We start from the raw sequence: 25,853 nt of genomic DNA, 5'->3' as shown, positions 1-25,853 counted from the left end.
TGAACCAGTTTGTCTGTTTAAATAGCCTAATGGTTGCCTCCCTTTTTGAGAAAATTCTGGACAAGTGATAAACAAAAATACATGATATAAAGGAACAATCATCTTTCAGTCTATGGTTTTTTTATATGCCAATTGTACAACAATTTACACAAAACTACGCACTTCTTACTGGTTTCGTGTGACTTACACATTAATGTTAGAAAATCCATCCAATTAGTTTAATCACACGGTACTGTGATGACCTGAGATTTTCCACGCATTAACGCAAATGTTTTGAAGTCTATTCGACCGTGACAGCTCCGTGATATCAGGCGTAATCTGCGAGTGCGCGCGCATCAGTGTGCGAGCTCAGTTCTCAGCACCAAGGACAGCGTCTCTCACAGAGCATCAGGTCACCCTTGACAAAACCTTGACTACGATTCAATCACGCCAAGAGCGGGACAAGTGAGCGCAGATGACAGCAACATTACTGCAAAACTGATTTTTCCACCTTCTCCCGAGAGAGAGTGCATATGTGAGGCGACTATCAACAGGAGCGAGCATCATTTTCTACAAAGGCGTGTTGACATGGTTCTTGAGTATGAACGGGTTTCATGAGTGAAGCCCATTCCTCTGCGGAGTAGACTGAGGCGGTCGCATTCCAGTGCTGCTGGAGAGGACGCAGTGAGAGCGGATCTGTCTAATCAACGGGCATCGACACGCATCCTCCACGGGGCACTCAGCTTGACTCCTCTGCCATCCAGGGCAAAATGCGTCTGGTTCTGTTCGCCTTCCTCATCTCGTGCTCCTGTGCGGGAGGCGGATGCGAACCCAAGACTGTGAATATCGGGGCTGTCCTGAGCCAGAAGAGATATGAACAAGTGTTCAAAGACGCTGTCACCCAAGCCAACAATATATACGGCAAAGATAAGTTCAAGATGAACGCAATTTCTGTCACCCATAAGCCAAACGCAATTCAGATGGCACTCTCCGTATGTGAGGATCTCATCTCTAACCAGGTAACACTCGCAAACCAGTCTCTTCAACTCATGCGAATACTCAGAATATAGGCATTTTGACGTTATAATAAAATCTTTAAAAAAGAAGATATTTTGAAGTTCCTTGTCACACAGTGCATTCAACCTTTGATTCTTAAAATAAACAGCACTTTACAGAAACATCTATCTTTTTTCTTTCTATCTATTTTAATGACTAGGCTATATTTTTTATATATATCGTTAAATTTTAAAACACCATTTCTATTGACTTTTTTGAAGTGCGAAGTCACCAAGTCTCTGAATTTTTGATTTTATTGGTTCTTGCAAAGAGAAATCTATCTATCTATCTATCTATCTATCTATCTATCTATCTATCTATCTGTCTGTCTATCTATCTATCTATCTATCTATCTATCTATCTATCTATCTATCTATCTATCTATCTATCATATAAGGTTACCGTTTCGGATGAATCTGTCTTGTTAATTAAAATTTTTATAAATATCATTATTTTAAACTATATCATTAGCCTATTTTAAATATCTTTTGTCAGATACTTAAATCAAGCTGTCATTTTAATTAATTCATTTTGATATTTTTATTTTATATATTTATATTTTATTATTTTTTGATATTTGTATAAGTGTTTCTGGTAAACGCGAAGAAACACAAAATCTTTAAAAGTCAGAATCATAAACCTGCATTCTTTCAAGAAAAGGTATTGTCAGCCAAATTTAGTTATTGTAACTTTGTATTCTGCAAAGGCAAACGCTGCTGCGAATCTCGATTTTAGAGTACATTGCACAAAAGAAAACATTCAACAGGATCCGGGGTCCATTTTGACCTTACCGATGAGTGAGCATTGCTGTGATGGGAAGGCTGTAAGGCTGTGCTCAGAGGTTACATGCACTGAGCCTGAAATAATGCAAAGTAGGCTACATAGGATATGTGACAACCTGTGATTCATGTGGAGTCATATAAACATAAATTCAAGCATAAGTAAAACATTTAAGGTAACATCACTGACCCCTCTATGAGGCGCCATGGCACCACAGTTGGTCCACTCCCTCTATTTTTATTGAAAAACGTAAAACGAGGCCAACATGGCGCCAGCCTCGTAGATAACAGCTGCTTTGTTCTGCGAGGAAAGCTCTAGCAAATTATTACACGGCGGTGGAGGCAGAGATTATGGACTTCAACGCTGTAACACGGATTACCATCCAAATCACACCCGTCTAACATACACACGCACAGACCCTGTTCATGACAACTAACTCCAAACTGCTGATGTTACTAAGATCACCACTTTGACATTTCGCTGTCAGCCGGCTCGCCCAGCAAGGTTAAAGAATTGCTCTACGTTGTAGAAATGCGTCAGTACATAGGTTACAAATTAAAACAGTTATCCATTGTGTTTAACCCTCATGGGAAAATGTTGGTTATTTTAATGGAAAAACACTACATATACTACAGTAAAAACCCTGACGTTAACTGCAAGTTACCTTAAGGTACAAGGCAAAACAATTTATATATATATATATATTTATATATATATATATATATATATATATATATATATATATATATATATATATATATATATATATATATATTTAACAGGGCAAGACATAATGTAAAAATATTGTAACATATTTATTTAAATATTTTTTTCTTATAATTTTTGCTATCAGTTACCAACATCACTAGGCTAAGCGATAAATTAGTCAGACCTTTCGCAAAGACCCGCCCTCCTTAGTTACTGTTGCTATGTCCGACAAGCCATGCCGCTTACTATGTTCTCATAGTAAAATAAAAACATCGTGGAGCAAAGAGTAAACTGACAACGTCCCAACAGACAGCGCAGGTTAAGTATAGTATGAAAAAAAATGTCATTTTTAAGAAATTCAAACAATAAATACCGTTTTGTCGCTCTAACGTGTCGTGACAGATCAATATAAGCGTCACGTGACCAATCATCTTTTATATTTACCTAAAGCACAAAATGAACAGGAATGAACATCAGAACATGTTATATTTCAACCGCGGAAAGACGTCAATACATAATATTTTTCAAGTCTAAGTCCCCCAAAATTAATCTACTCTCCTGTCTGATTTGTTTGTCGGGCAAGATTGCGGATTTAGCGTTATGATTGGTCAGATCGCCTGTCAATCAAGCCGACTGTACATTATCCTGCCTATCATACGCTACACACAAATAAATAAATACGTCGCAAGAAATTTTGACTTTAATTTTACCTGTATATTCATTGTCGCTTACGCTAAGAACATTTCGCAGATTTTCTCTGAGGTCATTTTCGCGCCACTATGAAACGAGAGAGCGCGTGATCCTAGAAGTGTCGCGCTATAGTGTTATTTTCAGTTACCTAGATGAGCGACTGCGTCCGTGCCTGATAGTGCCCTGCGAAGTGGGGCTTAACTCCATGTTAAATGAGATTCCAAATTGCAGAAGCATATATGTTTAGCTCAGGCCCTGCACACTGTATAGGAAAGAACATGGATACTTCGATCTTCGACATATGCCCTGCTTACAGCGAGTTTTGCAGTGAATACTAGGTAGGGACCCTGTGAATTTGCAACGCAGTCTATGAAATATCAAAACGTCCAAACGACACAATTGACCAATCAGAATCTAACAAGTCATATTGTGATTAAATTATATTTCATGTTATTTAGTGAATGTTCATGCCGTGTTGTTTTTATTGTCATATTTGTTAGCTTAGTGGCATTTGTTTGTCAACAATTCCCATTTGAATCATATGGTCTTCTAGTTTACTGTTAGTACTGTTTGTCTTCTAGTTAAAAGTGTTGTTATGGTTATCAATATTTTTCTATTACAGATTTTAGTAGATCAAGTAGGTTTGTGTAGCTATACATTGTATAAATTATTAATTCATTCATTTAGTATTTGTACTGATGAATTAATTGATTAGAGGCCATTTACAGTGTAGTTTAGAAGTGACAAAACTTTGTCAGATTTCTCTCCTCACTATGATCCTCATGTCCTCAGGTGTATGCGATCTTGGTGAGCCACCCACCCCAGTCCAACGACCATCTGACTCCCACTCCGGTGTCCTACACAGCTGGGTTTTACCGTATCCCTGTAGTGGGCCTCACCACCCGCATGTCCATCTACTCTGATAAGGTGAGTGTGGGAGACCACCAGCAGCTGGTTTATGACTCAGTGTATTTCAGACAGAAATTCTGCTTGCGTTCCACTGCAGATGTCATCTGTCCTTTTCTTCAGTCATCTTTTTTTAATATGGTTTGCTTGGAGATTTGAAGTTTGAAAACCTTTTCTGCAGGATATAGTGTAGCGAAGCCCTGAAAATATATTTTTTCATGACGGTCCACCACCAGGGCTGCGTTTCCCAAAAGCATTGTAAGCTTAAGTACATCGTAGACCCATTGAAACCAATGGAGAAACAACGCAAAGAACTTGTGTCTAAATAACGCAAACAAAACCCATGGCTTTCTATTCTTCCTCTAGAGCAGAATAATGTGATAAATGTTTACTCGTTTTTAGTTCTAGCGTGGTCATTTTTTAGACCTTTAATTAAAAACTCTCATAAATACTGCATAGCGTTATGATCGATTGCCTCTTTTAGATTCACTTATACTCTTTGCCTTATGGCATCTTGGCACGCTAAGAAGTGATGTTTGGATCCGTCTCTAAATTAATTACAGTTAAATTGATTAAATCCTAATGAACTGAAATTGCTTCGTGCCTTTGAGATTCACTAGTTCTTTCCCCCCAACCATCCATCTAGAGCATCCACCTCTCCTTCCTGCGCACGGTGCCACCCTATTCCCACCAAGCCCAAGTGTGGTTTGACATGATGCGTGAGTTCCAGTGGAATCACATCATCCTGATTGTGAGTGATGACCACGAGGGCAGAGCGGCACAGAAAAAACTGGAAACCCTGCTGGAGGAAAGGGAGACGAAGGTGAGATGCGTGGGCTGCCGACTCACACGGCCCAGCGTGTAAATGAGTGTGTGTGTGTGTAAGTCAGCGTGTGTTCCTGTAATCAATATCTCAGAGGTCCTCTATATATGTTAAATGTTTCCTTTTTTCTGTTGTGTAAACACATTTCTTTCCATTGGCTAACATTATTTATGCCAGAGGCATCAGCAGCGTCTTAAGTGGTTTATCTGCAAAACTTTGTACTTTTCTACTCATCTCACATTGCTTTTTACCATAGTCAGATTCTCCTATTTGTCTATCCACAACAGGAGCAAAATGAGGGACTTGGTCTGGGGCTGTGCAAAAAATCAACGGCAAGGGGATTTGGTTGTTTTGCATTTCTTTTATTCTGTGAGAATTTCTTCCCAGCAACAGACTGTTACTGATTTACTGAGTGTTCTCTGTGTGCAGCTTTGTGCTGTTCAATATTTCACCTTATGTAAGTAAGTAATTTACAATAAATTTGGAGCTGAAGGTAGTTATGCAACCATGTGAGCATTAAACCTCATCAACATTTGCATTTGTACACATACATATGCCATTAATGAAAGGTTACATATGTCTAAATTAGAACAAAATAATGATTTGTAATTCAGTAAAAAGAGCCATTTCTTCAGGATCTGAATCCGTTAGCATGACACTGTATTTTTAGGACACCCGCAATGTCGTTGCAATGTCATTTTCAGTAATGGCAGCCCCAAGGCCAGCTGTTTTTATATGCACATTCTCAGACTGTTTTGGGAATCAGTAGAAGGGCTCATGAAAGTCTTTTGCTTGTGTCAGTTATTACAACAAAACTTTGCCTGCACGTTGTCCACACGGTTGGATGGCTGTATATTAAAGCTTCAACTCAAAGCCATTTTGACAAACAACAGTTTTTCTAAGTCCATTGAGAGTTTAGGAGGCAAGCAGGCTTTTTTATACAATCAGGCAAAAAAATCTTAAATCTACAAATATGTATTAAATGCTTAAACAATGATCTCAAATAATCCATATCCATCCATTTAATCTAGGAGAGTTTTACTTGGGCTCTCTAAATTGCAAGCCAAATACTTGACAGACAAACACAAAAAATATAGGTAATCCAGATTCTGAGGCTCTGAAAAATGTGCATTATCTAGGTAGAGTGCTTGAAATATTTTATTTCGGGCCATATGTCTGGACAGACATGTCTTGTGGCAGCAACTTGCTGTGCTTCATGGACTGTAGCTGATGTTCTTTTACGGTAGCTTGACAAAAGAAATTTAAATTGATGGATGGGATTAGGTTGCGCTTGAATATACTGCACCATTAACAAACAGCAATGCATTGTAACGAAACAGAGACATTAGCGCTTATTATTAATTGTGCTAAAGCAAGGAGCGCACTCACTCAGGGCAAGTGTTTTAATTAAATTCAAGTGAAAAGGTAAAATTAAAATGAAATATTATGAAAATAATTAAAAGAGGAGAAGTCATGGAAATAATAGCGTGCAGGTTCAGGCCATATGCAAGGATAGATAAGGTTGTCTGCTCCATGTAGTCTTTGTTGATGTTTTTGCAAGCCCCAGGATTAGAGTTTCCCAATTTGAAGCAGAAAAGTGGAGATTTGTTGGAATGCTTTACTGCGCACCATTTATAACTGTTTATAATATTCTGTGTCTGCATATTTTCTCTGTGCACATTATTCATCAGAGTAAAAACAGGAACTATGAAAACCTCGACCAACTGTCCTTTGACAACAAGCGAGGACCCAAGGTATATTTGCATGGTCAATGCACGCCGCCCAAAAGTTATCTGAAAGTAGCCACTAGAAAGCAGTCAAACAATCAACAAACCGATTCCAGAGATCCTTATCCTGCCAGCACGTCTATTTATTTGTTTGGATTCTTTTTATGATTTCAATCGAGAATGGGTTATTTTTTCTGTTAAAGCGTATACAAAAACTCGCTCCCCACCTCTCACTTTTTTATTTTTGTGTAAAGGAATGCATGTATTGAAGCCAGCAAGATTGCAAGTCTATTCTTTTGACAGTACGTGGAGATCTGGTCGTGTGGGACAGGCACTATCCAGATGTTACTCCCACCTTTCTGCAGCATTTCTTCCTTTTTGTTGTTTTTTTTTTTTTTTTGTTGTTGTTTTTGGTTGGGAAAGAAGCCACCACCACCACCACCTTCCTTCACCTGTTTTTTCTTTCCGGTTGCATCAATCTTCTTCTCACTCTTCCTCTAACATGCACGTTTTTCCTTGGAATCTTGATTCCCTTGAGTTTGCATGTGAAAATGCTGAACTTTTTTACCTGCTCCAAGCTTACTTAAGTTTTTTTCATTTAAGCAGATTATCTCAGAAACTTTTTTTACTTCATTTTTTAAAACCCCCTCCCCTCTCCAAAAAAATAAATAAATTAAAAAAAAGAAAAAGGAGAAAAAAAAGCGCAAGCGCTCAAAGAGCATGGTTCATGGTGGGGATGAGTCAACTACTTGACTAATGTTGTGTCCTAATCCCAGGCAGAGAAAGTGCTCCTGTTCAGCCAAGACACAAATCTGACGGCTCTGCTCCAGGAAGCCAAAGAGCTAGAGGCCCGAGTTATCATCCTGTCTGCAAGGTGAGTTCATCTTCACTGTTTAACCCATCACCACTAATCGTTATTGTTACTGAATAATACATTTGGCCAGCCAAGAGACTGACTGGCGAAAATGGCGAAGCTTGGGTTTGAGAATTCTGAAAAGATATTTGTGCTACTGTTTATTTCAGGTGGAATTTTAAATTTAGTTGGTCACATTTCACAGGAAATTGACACTGATTTTGAATTAAAATGGATTGGAATGGTAGGACTATGATTGGAGTGATTTACTAAATTGCAAGCCAAAGAAATTCAGGAAATAAAGTGTTCTGTCCTGGGGCTGTGTTACAGAAACATCCTAACTTAAATCCTATCCTATTTGTTTAGTAACCATGGTCATTTCACTTAGGAAATCAAACGTTTTCACATCAAGACAAAAATAAAGATAGGAAGTTTCTGTTATACAGCCCCTTGTCCAGAAAGGTTAATTTGTTAAATAAATTATAATATAATAATATAATATGACATGATATAATATAAGCCAAGATGGACAACTCTTGTTTTGGAAAAAGTTACTTTTCTAGTAATTACAGTTGATTTTCTTTTTTTAAATATACTTCCTTGCATTCAGAATCCAAAATCATGTTCGGTTCAAAGTTCAGTTTAGATTAAGGAATTGAATCAGAATTTAAAAGACATTCTCAGTGCACTGCATATATTTGAACCATTTCAGTGAGTTGATGCATTTAAAATATTAAAAATGATTGCAAATAAAGCTAAAATGTCCAGCCTCAGTACAAACACTTCATTAGGTGTTTTCTGATTAAATGAGCCGACATCTAATTTGTTAACAAGAGATTACCTCAAAATGTCAGACAGTTTCTCTGCCCTTCATGAGTCACTCATAATCAGGCCCACACAGAATATGCAAACAGACTTGGGGGAAATCTGAGGCATTCTGCGTAATGATTTAAACATGCCAAAATGTTTTTTTTTTTTTTACACACAAATCTATTTAACATAAAAATAAGCTAAGAAATGTGTAGTATAGCTGATTCTCTGATTTCTGCACTCACAGATTCCATACGGAGCTGCTCATAGCATTAAATTTGGAGGTGTTTAGTCCAATTAATACAGTCTATTACTACCAATCTTTGTCCAATCACAGTGAAGACGAAGCCGCAGCCATTTACAAAGCAGCGCGCCAGCTCAATATGACAGGCTCTGGTTATGTGTGGCTGGTTGGAGAAAGGGAGATGTCTGGTAAAGCACTGAGTGAAGCCCCAGATGGTATGTACTTTTCATCCTCTCCATTTTCATCTGCTCTTTCTCTCTCTCTCTCTCTCTCTCTCTCTCTCCCAGGCTTCTTAACAAACTGAACATGTTTGCCTTTTAAGCTTTTTATACGATTACAATTTGCAATCCCCACCAACGAATCAGTGTCTGTGCTGTACTTGTGTGTTTAAACGTTTAAACATCTCCATGTTTAAAGGTTTTAAACACAGTGATTCTTTACTCATTGTACTGTGCTTTATGTCTAATGTTTAATTTGTTTCATTTTTGAGTGTTTGTCCTTTCTTTCAGTAGACAACAAATGATGCAATAGAGAGTTGTGGTAATCCATATTGGTTTGAATGTGCATACATTTTTAAGGTTTGGCTGTCATGAGTTTATTTATAATTGGTGCTTTGCTACCTCCACATTGAGGTGTGGATATGATGGTAAGCGACAACTGCATTTCTTTGTTCCCGGCTTCTTTATATACACATCCGTGTTCAACTTCACGCCATTCTGCTCAGTGCTGACCCTGTCCTGACCCCCCATGACTTTCACAGTCCTTCTGTCTGTCTTGAGACAATTTGTCGCTCATATGCAATGCACGTTTGTTTCTCTTTCTGGCAATGTGTGCATTTCTTTATTACGAGTATGTCTTGACGTATTCTTGAAGTGAGAGTCATGTTGTGAGGCATTGGCCAACACCATGTAATGTTGTCAACTGGGCAGGCTTGCTCGGCCTTCAGCTTATCAATGGCAAGAACGAGTCTGCGCACATCTACGATGCCGTGGCTGTGGTGGCCCAGTCCATTCAGGAGCTCTTTGAGAAGGAGAATATCACAGAGCCTCCTCGAGGCTGTGTTGGCAATACAAACATCTGGAAGACTGGCCCACTCTTCAAACGGTGAGGCCAGGGATGAGCGCTGGCTAGCATTCGCTAGCTTTCCAACCAACCATCCATTTGCTATCATGCATTATCATACATTACCACTGGTCTGGCACTGACAAGAGTGGAAGCATTCACGCCACAAATATTGAAACCGCTAGCTTTTGGCTTCCAAAACCACGCCTTAACTCCTCAAACAGAGTAATAAGCGAGTGCAAGGACACATCAAGCCTGTTAAGTTGTTGCTTACATTGGCCTTGTGAAATCTGGTGGTACCAATTTGCATTTGAGACCCAATTTGAGACCCTTACAGGTGTCATTTCTGTTCTCCTATGTCTGTGCCTGCACATTATATGTGCCATCTGACTCACCCCATTCCACACGACACCCCCTAACTCTTCCCTAGTTATCGTCATGTCTTTTTCTTAGACATACCTGCATCTCCATCTGCATCTCCATCTCCAACTCAAAGTTTACCATTTCTGGTAAACTTTCATTACTTCCAGTCATCGTCAATGTCTTCCTTTGTGTTTAAATGAGCATTTTGTGCCTTTTCTAAAAAAACCCTCTGGTGTACTAGAGTGCTGATGTCATCCAAGTATCCAGATGGCCTGACAGGCCGCGTGGAGTTTAATGATGACGGAGACAGGAGGTTCGCCCACTACAGCATTCTGAACTACCAGAAAACCCGGCTGGTGCAAGTGGGCATCTACAATGGCTCGCAAGTATGAAATCGGCTCAGTCTTTTTAATAAACTGTCCTTCTGCTCAGTGCAAACATTTACTATTTTAACAGTTTGGACAGTAGCACACTGTAATTTTATTGTAACACTTTACAGTAAGTGTACAGTATTAAGTTTCATGAACCATCAATGAACAGCAGTTATTTTTACAAAATGTTCATTTGTAAATATACTATAGTTCAACATTCATTTGAAGTACAGTAGCTTTTCATTTTGCTATACAAATTGTCAATGCATATGTATGAATTAACATTTAACTAAGATTAATGTTTGACTTATCCTAAAAATGTGAAATAATGCAATAACATTGACATACTATTTCATTGACATGTACTATTTAAAAGAGCTTACATATACAGTGAAAAACATTAGTTGTCAGTATTTTCTTTCAGTATAACTATATAATGACTAACCCCCTATTGACAAGAAAATATTATGTTTCAGGTTGTAATGAATACTCAGAGGAAGATTATTTGGCCAGGAGGAGAGACTGAAAAGCCAAAAGGGTATCAGATGTCAACAAGATTAAAGGTACTTTACTGCAGGGCTTTTTATGTATACTTTTTTAAAATAAATAAATAAATCGAAAACCATGCATTGACATTCAGTTCTCTTGTTATTTGGTAGATTGTCACCATTCATCAAGAGCCCTTTGTCTATGTGAAACCAACGCTACGAGATGGAACATGCAAGGAAGAGTACACTGTTAATGGAGTCCTGATCAAAAAAGTGATCTGCACTGGCCCCAATGAGACCATTCCAGGTAGGCATTATGTAATATACATAAATACAGTTTGTTGAACTAAAGTTGTGCTTTGACCAGATCTGACAGTCTTGTGTAACTCTATAGGTCGCCCCATAGTGCCTCAGTGCTGCTATGGGTTCTGCATTGACCTTTTGATCAAACTTGCAATGACAATGAACTTCACCTATGAAGTGCATCTAGTGGCTGATGGCAAATTTGGCACTCAGGAGCGTGTGAGTAATATGATAACTTTATTGATTCTTCACCAGTCTGAAGCTTTGCATGTTTTTTCCAAGGTCATGTAACTAGGCTAGTCTGCACATTTCCAAGTCTTTCTTCACAGATGCTGTTAAGAATCTGCTGAAATATACATAAAGTAAGTGCATTTAGGCATGACAAATTGCTTAATGTTATTTCCATGATACCAGGTAAATAACAGCAACAAGAAGGAGTGGAATGGCATGATGGGAGAGCTCCTGAGTGGCTTGGCAGACATGATCGTGGCTCCACTTACAATCAACAATGAACGAGCCCAGTATATAGAGTTCTCGAAACCATTCAAGTACCAGGGGCTCACAATACTTGTCAAAAAGGTGAGCCTCAGATGATCTACAGATCACCGTTTGGCTTTAGAGTCACAGTTAATTCAAAAGTGAACATTTGAAATATAGATATTTTTAATCCATACAATGAAAATCAATGACAACCACTGTTGTTCTTGACCCCACTGATTTTCAATGTATGACCAAAAAACAGTTCTTCAGAATATCTTGTTTTCTGTTCCACATAAGAAAAAAAAGGTCATACAGGTTAGCAATAATATGAAGTTGAATAAATGATAAGAGAGTTTTCTATTTTGCATGAACTCTCCCTTGGAAACTGCACTATTCCATGAGGCCAATGAGAAAAAAAAAGGAAGATCTGGTGTCAGTTTCATTTCAGTTTTCAACTTGAAGTTTCAAATAAAGTATCTGAAATGTAATTAATTTTTGGAAAAATCCTCTGAGAACGTGATTTTCTGGGACAGAAATAGTATAACAGTTTCTCGTTTCAATTAAATTCCCTGAAGTGGACTTATCTCTGTACTGAGAAAACGCTGTGATAAATCAATTGACTCTGGAGTACAGTGAAATCTATTAATACACCTCTGACCATTGTAGATGTAGACTCCATTTGATGCTCCATATGGCGATGCATGTGGCAATGTGGGTGGTGTTTGTTGGGTTGGATAAAGCTGTGTTGTTTTGCAGGAAATACCACGCAGTACACTGGACTCGTTCATGCAGCCTTTTCAGAGCACTCTGTGGTTACTGGTGGGTCTATCGGTCCATGTTGTGGCGGTGATGCTCTACCTATTAGACCGTTTCAGGTAAAGAACAATATTTGTTACATGCATAAAACCTAAATGGGGTAGTTAATCCAGAATTTTAAATTCTGTCATCATTTACTCACCCTCATGTCATTCTAAAGTTGTATGATGTTTTGTTCTTTGGAACACCAAAGAAGATATTTTGTCTATACTGTAAAAATATACAATAAAGAGTCAACATTCTTCAAAATATCTCCTGTGTTCTGAAGAAGTAAGAAAATCGTGAAGAAAATGACATGAAGGTGACAGGACTTTCATTTTTGAGTGAACTAGCCCTGTAAAACTCACCTTTGGATAGATGTAGGATTGACTGAACACAGATGTGTGAATGTAGCCTGGTATTAAGAAAGTTTGCAGAAGATATCAAAAGTTTAGCTGAAGGTTAACAACATTTTTTGGATGCAGTTTAAAAGCATCTGTCTCTGACTGATATGCACTTTGCTGTGCAGCCCGTTTGGAAGGTTTAAAGTAAATAGTGAAGAGGAAGAAGAAGATGCCCTCACCTTATCCTCTGCTATGTGGTTCTCCTGGGGTGTACTTCTGAACTCCGGCATTGGAGAAGGTAGACATCAGCAATAAGATTATTATTCAGTCTGTTGGTGCTGCGAGGTGGAAATATTGCTGACTCTGTGTTTGATTGATTGTGCAGTAAGCATAATTTTCTTTATCACTCTCACCTCTCCGCTTACATTCACAGGTGCCCCTCGGAGCTTTTCAGCAAGGATTTTAGGTATGGTGTGGGCTGGTTTTGCTATGATTATAGTTGCATCTTATACTGCCAATTTGGCAGCCTTCCTAGTGCTGGATCGGCCTGAGGAGCGCATTACCGGCATCAACGACCCTAGGGTGAGCGCTAAATATGAAGCAGCTTTGCATGTTTTACAACAGAATATCAAATAAGACTCTAAATTACCATGCACCGAGATTTCACATTTCACACGCTATAAAAACACCACATATAATTAAGCATGGCAAGGACACATAATTATGGGTCATTTGTTCCCATAGGTTATTTTTATTTGCCTTGTTTCATCATAACAGTCATGTCAGTTCTGTCATGTGGGCTGAACATTTACAAAGGACTCAATTTTAAACATTCAAAAAAGGATTTAAGTACATTTTATGGGATATTTATTGATAAATTTACAATTGTGTTATTATTACAGTTGTAGGTGCACAGAAACAGACTTCAGTGAACATTTTTAGGTCACGCTTACCTTGGTTTACCTCTATTCCCACAGACATTTTCATATCAGAAATATTTAATGTAATTGCAAAGTCCGTGTTTTTGATTTTGCAGACACCAAACACCGGTTTACTTTAATTATTCATTGTGTTCTGAATACATTTATCTTGCATAGCACCTATTTATCACAGTTCATCCAGACCGTCCCACTGTTACCTTGTATTCCAGCTGCGAAACCCATCAGACAAGTTCATCTACGCCACAGTGAAGCAGAGTTCTGTGGACATTTACTTCCGGCGCCAAGTTGAGCTAAGCACCATGTACCGCCACATGGAAAAGCACAACTACGAGAGCGCCGCTGAAGCCATCCAGGCCGTGCGAGACAAGTCAGTCAACAATCAAGAGTTTCCACTAATAATACTATTTTTGTTATGTCAGGACAGGTTTGTTGGAAGCTGTTGTTTTAAATCATTAAAAGCACAATATTCAAACAGGGGCATAGATACAGGCTGGGCATAGATACAGGAATTGGACGGGAGAAAGCTAAATTACCAGTCAGTATAAACGGTGACACATCCTCCTCTGCCCTCAGTGTGTGTGTGTAGAGCAGCGAGAGGCTAAACCACTGTTAGAGTGATTCAGTACAGTATTGATGCTGAATACAAAGCAGGGGGGAGTTGTATTTTAAAGAAGGGACCTTCACTACAAGGCTAAGACGGGAACAGATGGCAGACTGCCAGTGTGTTTAATACATTTTCCCTACTGATTTTTAACATCTGGAGTTCTATAATCTCCAGGAATTAGTTCCACTTATCTCCATTTAGAAATTGCCAGTTCTCAGATGTTGGTATAAAAAGATGTAGAGGTGTGTTTTTTTTTGTTTTTTTTTTTAATCCAGATGTCTGAGACAATGACAAACTAGGATTTAATTTTATCTCATTTAAACTGGCAAATAAACAAAGTTTGGGATATTCAAAAATGTTTAACAAAGAAACATTGTGACATGAAATGAAAAATAATTACTTAAGATTCTGAATAATTTTTAGGTCACTAATGAAATAAGTTAATTTGTGTCATTTATCGTGTGACTCTTTGTACAGACAGATCGTCTTGCTTCCACTCGAAGCACAAGATGTTCTTTGGATCATTCTCAAATCATTCTGCATCAAATGAATCATCAGGTTTCACACAAACATGTGGAGTTAATGCAGCTTGTTTGCTTGCTGTCATTAAAGCAAAAAGGGAGGACAAAATACTAAGACGTTTTGAAATTTAATTAATTGATCATACATGGCAGTAAAGTATTTACAATGTTACAAAGAAAATTCCCTTTGAACTTTCATCAAAAAATCCTTAGGAATTTTTTTTTTTTTTTGTTTCAACAAAAATATTAAGCAACACAACTGTTAACAACACTGATAATAATAAGACATGTATTTTTGAGGTCCAAATAAAGCAACGGCTGCTTAAAATTCAGCTTCAGTTAAAAATATTATTTCAAATCATAATATATCACAGTATTACTGTTTTTACTATATCAAATTATGCAGCCTTGATGAGCATAATAGCAAATGGGGAAAGAAAAACACTTTAAATTGCAAAAATGCAAAGTTTTTTCATGTATTTTTTCTACCCATAGCAAACTCCACGCGTTTATATGGGATTCAGCAGTGTTGGAGTTTGAGGCCTCGCAGAAATGTGACCTGGTCACCACAGGCGAGCTGTTCTTCCGCTCTGGATTTGGTATCGGGATGCGTAAAGATAGCCCGTGGAAGCAAAATGTTTCACTGGCCATCCTCAGGTATTCTCAATCAAGACTAATCATCCACAGTGCGCAGCTATACTTTTGTTTGGTTTTCTCTTTTTTTCTCTCTCTCTCTTCCTTTCAGCTAATCCCTAGGCTTACTGCAATCTGTCAACTGTTTCTATTTCTGGAATAACGGATTGTTTGACTGATGTGTTGGGTCTCTGAACTATTAGTTCCCATGAGAATGGCTTCATGGAGGACTTGGATAAAACCTGGGTCCGTTATCAGGAGTGTGACTCCAGAAGCAATGCACCAGCCACGCTCACTTTCGAGAATATGGCAGGTATGATCCACCTCTCACAGGATCCCTTTTGCTTTCTGAAGAGCTGTTGACAATATACCGATCAAATCCCTCAAGGTCGTGGAGTCTCTGTGCTGTTGGTTGCTAGTAGGGGTTTCTGCTTGACTGTAGCATCCGACGGAATCAGGCGGCAGTTCAGTAGTCGCCACATCATGTCTCATTTGCATTGAAATAAAACCAACTATCACCAATTGCCACATCACAAATTTTCAATGAAGCTCATGTCGCCAAAAATTTAAAATGAATCTCTGTCAATGTGAATAGGCCTTATCAATAGTCTCTGTCTGTTGCCCTCTATGTCACATTGAAGACTGTGTGGAAATGATGAAATGTATTTTTCATCACACAGGCGTGTTTATGTTGGTGGCTGGTGGCATCGTCGCCGGGATCTTCCTCATCTTCATTGAGATTGCGTATAAACGACACAAGGATGCACGCAGGAAGCAAATGCAGCTGGCTTTTGCAGCAGTTAATGTATGGAGGAAGAACTTACAGGTACAGCTGTCCCCCAACCTCCCCCCAGCCCAGAGGCCAGTGGTTTCTGTCACAGAACAAAGAAGTCTCATAGATAGATGTCTTCTAGTCGCATGTCTGTCATGCGTTCATGATGCAACTTAAAGGTCATGATGAGGCACAAATTAAGTAGTGAGCAGCGAATGGTGCAGTGAACAAAGGCATTTGTCAGTATATTAATGCATGCTGAACACTATTAATGAATCTCTATTGTACAAGGGATAAGGGGTAAAAAGATCACAATGAGCTTCTTTTAGATTTTTTTTTACGTTCTGATGCCAAGGACCCCCAAATATGATGATGACTATAAAGTCAACTGTGAATCTGACTATAAAAAGAAGGAAAGATTTTTACATTACAAAAATGTTTATACGCTACTGTTTAGAAGACAAAACAATGTCAAGTGAAATTAACACAAAGTAAATGTTTTCCTGATAATATTTTTGTAATTTGCTTTGGCTGTAGTAAAAGGATGAAATAAAAGCCAATCATTTATTTTAGGAAACAATGTGTTGTCCTAAAAATACCATGCATAGTAACTTTCTCACATAGTATAAAAGGGTCTTTGGCATCAAAAACTTTAAATTCCTGCTTAATATCACACCAATAATAAAGCACTAATACTCTAAGAAAGCAAAGTATAATTCACAGTTATGTTCTGTTGATAATACAGTACAGTGTGATTGTTAATATCTGCTAAATGAACATAACTTCACAGTAGTATAAAAATGCCTCAAGGTAAAAAAGATAACAGGCCTATACATTAATTTGGCCATGCAACAGCAGACAAGTGTCCAAAATAATTCCTTCATAATAATAATGAGTGTTTCACTGCAGATCCATGCAAAGACACATCTCTTACCATCCAATCGAACTGCGCAGCATGATAAAGCAGCTCCTGCAGCCTCACTACCACCAGTGGCATTGCTTTTATTGAGCAGCTTGACAAACACACACACGCTTTAAAGGAGCCTGTGATGCTGCTGTGGAGTCAGGAAGATGCATGCTGAGCAGGCCGGCTGAATGGCCCTGCAGGGATCAAAGCGTCCTCACGCCCTATTCAGATCAGTGTCTGGCCTCCAGCTGTATCCATACACAATGGGTCACAGGCCAACACGATGACCGGATGTTGGCGGAAAGTAACAAGGTCTGCCTGTTTGAGACTTAAAACCTGGCTGGCTTGCACAACACATGACTACAGCTCTGTACTGCTGTCAAAGTTAGTGCGTTGAAGCGAGATTACTTTTCCTAATGGGATGCAAGTCGTAGAGCGTGGCCTTGTTACTATAGACCCATTATTAGCAGGCCCATATTTCACCACAAGGCAAACACAACTAAATCTAACTAATGGAACAAGTGTCAGTGCAATCTGATTGACTTCACACATCAGAGATTCGTGTTATAGAGAGTTAAGCGTTTTAACCTTTGGGCTTTACTGCCTACTTGAGTCACAAGACAATGTTGCATGGATAATACGCCCACATGTGCCGCCCACTTCAAGTCAGAGGTCCGGCATTGTTGAAGGCTCATAATTTGAGATGAACAAAAAACCATGGATGAGGTCTTTTTGATGGATTTTCCTCCCACTGTTTTATTGAGTAAAAGAAAAATAATGCTTATATAATTGAATTGCAAATGAGCCTCCATGTAATCCCCATCAGAGCGGGCAAACATGGATGTTTAACTGCCGCTAATGGCAAACGAGTGTGCCGATGAATAATTCCTCCCAGAAAGCTCAAATCAAATATTCCACACAAAACCCAGCACGCTTACTCCAGGTGCACGTGCAACGTATGCAAAAGCCATACACACAACTGCTTCCCGAATGCATGAACAGACAGATCTGCCCTGGGTGCATTTGCATTTCAAACCAGAGCGAGCCAGGAGCAGATCGGGAGCCCATGTGATGTGGGCTAGCTGCCAACTCCAGAGGCACTACCTCATCACAGGGCTTTGAAATGAAATGGATGAAAGCACTGACGGTTAAAGGAGCTTGTACGGTCACCCTTTCTACAGAAACCAGAATGTATTATGTGAAAACAGATGAAAATCTTATTGTGGGCATTTTTGTGTCTTGTTTCTTTTACAATGTTGTTTACTAATGATTCACAAATGTTGAAAGAATTCAAAAATGTTTTACAAAAAACTGCACTTTACTTTACAGAAGCATTTTGGTTGGTTTTGGATTCAAGTCCTTTTTTGGAGAACAAAACCTATAATATAGAATTTTTGCTTGATTATTTTTATTTTAAAATATTTGTTCACAAAATCCAAGTCCAACCAACATGCAGAAGAAACAGGAACTGTAAATAAGTCTCTTAAATATCAGATAATTTGACCTATTTATGACAGGGCAAGTTCAGGTTGTAAAATGTCATGTGTTTTTACTCTCCAAAAAACTAATGATATTTAACCTATTTTTGGTTCTGTACTTGATGGTTACACAACATTACATTTTCCAGTCATCAAAATTAATCTTGTCTTAAATATGGTATTAAAAGTTTTTCAAACCTTTTAAAAAAGCGTTTTAAAGAAAAAATTGAAAACTCTTATACGTCGATCTTATATCCTCTTTGTGGTAAAATGGTTCATACATTGCTGTAAAGTAAAGTGCAGTTGCAGATGGTCAGATTTTGAGTCGCTCACTGTAGGGGATCAGAAACATGGTCCAAATGTGCTAGTCAATGAGGGAGTGACGGTGCCAGCCAAGGTCAACTGTCATGTCATTCATTTTGCATTCCCTTTTTGGTTCCATGTATTGCATGTCTTCTGGTTGAATTCACCAACCCCCTTCCCGACTCTCTCGTCTTTTCTTATGAGCCCGCGCATCCCTTCCTCCTTCCTTCATACGCCCATTATACCCTCAACCGGGGTATAATGCCAAGGAACTGTGTTAAGTTTTAACTGTTTATTGATGAGTTGTTCATTTTCCCTGAAAACACTAGAACATCTTCTCCCTCTCAAAACGGAGCTTGTTTTTCCCCCATCCGATTATACGTTCATTTTGCTTTTTTTCCTTTGCTAATGCTTTGGCTTTCCATTTATGGAGTTGCAGAACTGTGGATGAGTGTGGTCTGATCACACGATCCACGGCAGTCCTCCTCCTCCCCTCTCTAGAGTGTCAGGATTGTAAAAGAGTCGAAGTAAGACTTTATGTACATATTCTCACCCAGTCTATATGCCAGTGTCCTCTTTCCTTGTAGAGAGCTGTGGGTGCGTGAAAGCACTGTTCTGACTCACAGCCAAGATGGAGATGGAGTGTGGACAGGAGACACCATGTTAATTGTGATAAGCGCTAAAATTAGCAGGGTAGTACCATTCAGTAGCTTTAGCAGTCAAGGTGGGTGGTGATGGGTGGAAACCAAACGCGCTCTTCCAAAGAGCACGAATAATTGTTCTACATATACTGTATATTTATTTTAGGATAGGAAAAGTGGTAGAGCAGAGCCCGACCCCAAAAAGAAAGCCTCTTTTAGGTCCATCAGTACCAACCTGGCCTCCAACATCAAGAGACGTAGGTCGTCCAAAGACACGGTAAGAAGATTAAGAAAACGACGCCCTGCCTGTACTTCTATCTTCTCACTCTCTTCCTCTTTCTCTTCCTCCTCGGCCTGCCCTGTTTCTTTTACTCTCTTCCTTTCTCCTGTCATCTCATCTCTCCTCTCCAAAACAAACGTCTCATCTCAGACTCTCTTCACCCTCACACATGGAGTTACAGTCATGGCCACATGTCTGTCAGTCAGCCATCTATACTCCATCCAGACATCTGTTGGGAAAGTCCAATCAGGAATCTAGCTGCCAGGGAAAGTGTGGAGAGGGAACCGAGGTGCCGATTTTTGGGGGGCTTGTGGGTTTGACCTTGCAGGAGGGGGCGAGGTAGCTTCTCCTTCTTAGCGCCTGTGCTGGTCTTTCTCCCGTGCCTAACCTGGATGTGACTTTACTTTATGCTCTTTTCTTTTTCCCTTTCTTTATGTGTACTCGTGTGTCTCTCCTCTCACCGCTCAGTCCTGTAACCGTTATTGCCATGTACCTCATCTTTCTTTTATTGTCCCATTTTATGTGGTTGCTGTCACAAAGTCACCCTGTACGCCTCCCGCGATGCACGGTATCGTCGTTAACACCCAAAGATGAGCGACACTAAAATAACCTGGGCTGTTCCCCCGGCAGGCCTGCACTACCAAGATCCCTTTATTTTTAACCATCCAATGTTTTCTTTGCAGTTCTATGAATACAAAAAAAAATCACTTTTCATTTTCAGGAAACACTGCTCAGATGGGTTTTGGATTTACGTTTACAATGTATTGAACTCTCAGAGTTAGATTCCCAAATGAGTTCATTCACACAAACGCCTCCGCACTGTTTCTTCAGTCCCACAGGTTTAATAAGATGTAGCTCTCAAACCAGACAGCTACTGGCTCTGAGGATTCAATATAAACAAATGTGCAAGCACAAACTATTTCATTGCATTACTTTAATTGGTTTAGACTGAGTTTTTATTTAATTGCACGCTAGGCATTTTCTGGGTATGGCAATGATTGACCTGGGGTTTTGTTGCATGCACCTTCAACTTGAGAGATTATTCTGATTGGCAGCTCGTTTGGTTGATGGTTTACAAAAAATATCCAAATCCATGTCGCTCACAATTCAGTTGGTTTCTCCTTCAGTAGGATGGTTTGAATCATTTACAGAGGTGAGGGTGCAAAATATGTTTTATTAACCTGATATGATTTCAAAATACATTTTCCAAAGATGAAGGCAGAATAGAAGCAGATTAAAGACACAAAGTCTACTAGCTAAACAGTGCCAAAATGTCTTTTTGAACTGATGTTTACCCATCACAGTCCTAATCATCCTTTTCTTTTCTATCAGTGTTTTTTATAAATGGATTTGAATGGTGTTTTGAATGTCGGTGTCCACACCACATGCCACACTGCCTCTCTCTTCCTCTACCAGCATGACCCTTCTGGTTGTTGTAGAATAGAGCTCTAAAGCTGTTCCCTGTTTGTAGGCAGGGGGCGCTGTGGTTATGACTCAGAATTGACTTGACTGAGGGTATCACAACACCCACTAAAGCCACTTCTGTTGATATATATCCAAAACTATATCCTGTAAACATGATTGTAGATAAATCATTTTCAACGTTGTAGTGAATAAAAGGGACAGTTCACCCAAAAATTTTAATCTTATCCTTTGCTCGTAACTTGTATGATTATATTTCTTCTGCCAAACACACACTTAGATATTTTGAACAATGTTTAAGCCCATTCATTGAAAGATAGTTGGGTCCAAAACAACGCTCAATTGACTTTCATTGTATGGGGGGAAAAACACTGGGGCATTCTTTAAAATATCTTCTTTTGTGTTCCAAAGAACAAATAAAATCATCCAGGGTTGAAATGACGATATGGACGAGTGTAATATTTTCCTATGTGGAGAGTATCACAATAAATAAACCTTTCAGTATAATAATACTATAGAATCAGAGAAATTGAGAGCTATTGAGGGTGAAACCTGTGTCGAACTGGAATGAACTGCACCTTGTGCTGCATATCGGGTCCGGCCGTCATATTTTATTAGGACAGTTACTATGGAAACAATACTTCTAGGTCAGGTAAATGATTAGCCGTGGGCCAGGAGACAGAGTGCTCTCATTTGTGCCATTGCAGGCTTCTTGTGCAGACATTTTCGCATGTGATATACGGTGCCTGTTTAAGAAACCATATTCATTTAGGACTGTAAGCGTGAGCAATGATCCTTTAAGAAAGCAATTGTGCAGTAATGAATCTGTGACCTTGTTCACTCTATTTACCTTGCAACGCAGTTGTGGAGGCCTGTCTGTGTTTAAATCGCAGACAAATTATTCTAGATGACAGATAAACATGGCTTGCAGTGGGTGGAGAGATCGCCTCCGTCATAACAACGTGAACTAAATACCGGTCACGGGAGGAACAGTGCATATTTAGGATTATGCAAATATATATGCACTTACTTTCCCTTTTTCTCTTTCCTCCTCATCTATAGCCATATCCTACGGACATTACCGGCCAGCTCAACCTGTCAGACCCCTCTGTGAGCACAGTGGTGTGAAAGTGGAGAGAGAAAGAGAATTTGACAGGGAGAAAGAAAGAGAGAGACTGGAAAAGCTTGAGACAACACCTTCAGCATTTGAGCAAAATCCACCCCGTCTCAGCATATGCACACTGGATATGAAACTTTTATGGACACACTGTGCCAAATTCAACCACACTGGAGCAAATTCACACTGCCACACAGCTTCACTTTTTACAATTTTTTGCACATATCTTATATGTAAATATATATTCAGATTTCTCCACATTAGGTCATCATTCAGTCTTAACAAAAAAACTAATAATAATACTGAAGAGTTTTTCACTTTTATGATTCAGACATAATTATGTTACATACAGTACACATGTATATGTCTTTCTACCTCCACCTAAGATATATGTAGCTTATCTTAACACTTTGGTAGTGTTTTGATGTTTTCCCATTTGAAAAGAGCAAACACAGAACTTACCTTTGACTTCTTTGTATATTTAGATTTGAAAAAGTAGGTTAGGGTAGAAATTGTGTTGCTGTAAATACTACCGTAGGTGAAAGTTTGGCGCATTTTGATCATCGTTGCACTTTGCTGTACACTTTGTTTCTTAATATGCGATTCTCTCCCTTCACTGCCGTTTTCAGAACACTCTCCTGAAGTTGTCAAGGTTGCTTTGGACACATACTGTGGATCTTTTTTTCACTACTTTATTTATTTGTTTATGTTTTTAATATTTTGTACGAAAATAATGATAGCATATTACATGGGGTCTATCCAGCCAGGGGCTAAATGTAGCAGATCCGACCTTGTTTATCATAAAAGCTTAAAGACAAAACTTAAAACGAACGAAAGGAACCCTCTTATGATAAAGAGTGGCGTAGATGTAATGAAGCAGATATTATTACAGGATTTTTGAGCTTAATGTTGAACCTTGCTTGAAATTCCCTGCAATAATTTCTGTATCATTGTGTTAGCTGGTAGCTAGCATCTTTTAGCTACCACACTGGGGACCTTTCCTCACATTATATATATATATCTCATCATGTCATTATAATACAGTATATGAGCAGTATTATATTTTGTCTGTGTGGAATAATAACACTAGATGCTATTTCCATCGTTTGTTGTCAAGCTTTTGCTCTGTGGACTAGTTAAATGGTTACCAGCAAAAGTGGTAATTTATAATACGAGTCAGTTGTCTTTTTCTGTGGGCTTTTAAAAGTATACTGACCAATAATAGGCGTATTAGATCACTGTATAGATCGTTTGTCTCAAACAATCAATCTGAGGGCTTTGCTAACTATTGTGAGAAGTTTAGAATGTGAACTATGCGTACTGTTACAGTAAGTTATGAAACTGTTTTATAAGATGAACACATGAATATGAGAAAAATATATGTTTTAGATTAAAATTGAGAGTTTTTATAGAAAAACATTAGATTCATGGTTCAGGGTTTGGTGGTCTTTGCCTGAAAATATTATGCTGGGCTGGGTTCAGCAAGTGTCTAAAGTCCAGTTTTACTGTGAACATGACTGTGAACTGCTTTGTGAAATTCGTTATGAAGCGTGTAACACATTAAGCAGATACACAAATTCTCTATAGATTCATAATCAATGCTACATAGAAAAATATATGCTGCCATATGCACTGCTGTGTCCATCAAGCTAATATTTGATCATATAATTGGATTCTGAGTGGTGGAAACCCACGATGGTGGCAGGGAATAAATAAAAGTGTGCAGCCTGAAGTACTTGTGAGGCTCAAGAGGAAGCACATCTTTGACAAACAAAGCAATGTAACCCATTCACTGTTGTATGCAAACATGCATTATTTCTAAAGCTTTAAAATATTGCAAGGCCATTTAAATCTGCTTTCACCCTATTTCTCGACCACCAAATCTGCTTTTGATGACTATTCTAATACTGTTTGTGTAAAAAAAAAAACTAAAAAATGTATAACTGTTATACTCCAGTGTACCAATAAAATATATATCAAATGAAAAACTTTATGCTCACTGTTCTCTCTGCCCTACTTTTTGTTAGAAACATTAAAGTTTCAGAAAATCAATACCTTCATAATTATTTAATAAAAGAGCACTAGAAGTGGTAGGCGAGTGTTTGAGAAACAGAGAAAATCAGATATGAGGATTCACTACAAGATTAAGAGCAAAGGTCAGCCGCCTTAAATTTCATTAATTCTTTTTTTTTCTTTGTGAGTGCACTACTGAATATTTGGTTAAATACCAAGCGCATATTGTATTTACAATACTGCTTTTGGTGTGAATATTTTTTATGTGTTGTATGTCTTATGTATTACATATAATATTTAATGGGTTTACCACTCAGAATTCAGTACATTCAGTCACATTCATTATTCAAAAAGATATGAAATATGCCACAATAATGTTTATCATCAGTATCTTGGCACCACTCTGCTTTCATGGAGATATTGCACAGCGTGAGAGCACGCACAGCCATTTGTTTCACTGTCACGATCAAGGCAAAAAACAACTGACTAAATCTATTTTAATCTTTCAGGGCTTTCTGAAATATGTGGAAGCAGTTGTAAGTGTTTTTTACAGTAGGTACAAATAATGTACTGTGGGGAATATTCATTCATATGTACAGCCACAGTGATGGATGGAAAGTATAATTTTTTAAATCACAGAAAATTAATTATCATTGCACAATCCGCCTCTCACATTAAACAGACATGGTCACAATCTGGTGTGGAGAAGGTGCTGTGCCAAGACAGGAGAGGAGGAGCTGTTCTGAATCTGTTTGCTTTGACATTCTGAGCAGAAGTAATCCAAACAGGAGTACAAGTCAGTGAATGGACAAACCCTGGGGCATCTTGTAACCTGATGCTTGTTTGTCTAGCTAGCAGTCCTACAGCTTCTACATCAACTGGCAAGGTAGGCTTTTTGTGTTTATATTGCATTTGTCCTGTTTTATCACTGCCATGGTAGACGAACCAGCTTATTTAACTCTCACCGGAATCTAGTTAATGTGGCATTTCAGTAAACTAGGGTGTTTTTGATGCACCCCTCTGTCAAAAAGGCCATAAAACATATATAGTTGTTTTTTTTTTTTTTTATATATAACTCTTCTATTTAGAGTCTATTTCAGGTCCTTTATGGTTAAAAAATTGATGAAAATATGTTGCCATATAAGGATTGGATTTAGAACCCAGTCAATATAAGATATTTATATGCATTTCAATGTTAGTGAATGTTGAAAGTAAAGCCTGTCAAGCTACAAATGAATCATAATTTGAAACAGTTAAACTACAGTCAAGCTACTGTTTCAAAACAGCAGTTAGCTACACTACAAGCTACAAACAAAAAGTAGCTAACTACATTAAAGATACCAAGGGGAATGTTTTTATAAATAAATAAAATACAATGATAAAATGTATAATTTAATCAGAGCCATAAAAACATTCTTATTTAGAATGATAGTAGTAAA

General features: G+C 38.4%; 1 protein-coding gene across 4 annotated transcripts; it reads left to right on the top strand.

The window, feature by feature from the left end:
* The first annotated feature begins 317 nt into the window (after positions 1–317).
* Positions 318–24,394, top strand: LOC109090595 (glutamate receptor ionotropic, NMDA 1-like). 4 transcript variants are annotated; one of them, XM_042724042.1, is made up of 21 exons: positions 318–998; positions 4,006–4,140; positions 4,766–4,942; positions 6,634–6,696; positions 7,446–7,543; positions 8,670–8,791; positions 9,506–9,680; positions 10,243–10,387; positions 10,849–10,935; positions 11,032–11,167; positions 11,255–11,382; positions 11,578–11,742; positions 12,400–12,518; positions 12,968–13,080; positions 13,216–13,364; positions 13,933–14,090; positions 15,344–15,505; positions 15,685–15,794; positions 16,162–16,307; positions 19,749–19,859; positions 22,347–24,394. In XM_042724042.1, the coding sequence occupies exons 1-21, from the start codon at positions 750–752 to the stop codon at positions 22,410–22,412; spliced, it is 2,814 nt and encodes a 937-aa protein (XP_042579976.1). In that variant the 5' UTR covers positions 318–749; the 3' UTR covers positions 22,413–24,394. The 4 variants fall into 4 exon arrangements, with proteins under 4 accessions (XP_042579976.1, XP_042579977.1, XP_042579978.1 ...); XM_042724043.1 differs by lacking the exon at positions 6,634–6,696 and having other exon boundaries at positions 319–998; XM_042724044.1 differs by lacking the exon at positions 19,749–19,859 and having other exon boundaries at positions 320–998.
* The last annotated feature ends 1,459 nt before the right edge of the window (positions 24,395–25,853 follow it).

This window comes from Cyprinus carpio, chromosome B5, assembly GCF_018340385.1.
Source record: "Cyprinus carpio isolate SPL01 chromosome B5, ASM1834038v1, whole genome shotgun sequence".
NCBI lineage: Eukaryota > Metazoa > Chordata > Actinopteri > Cypriniformes > Cyprinidae > Cyprinus > Cyprinus carpio.
This window is presented reverse-complemented; position numbering and strand designations above follow the sequence as displayed.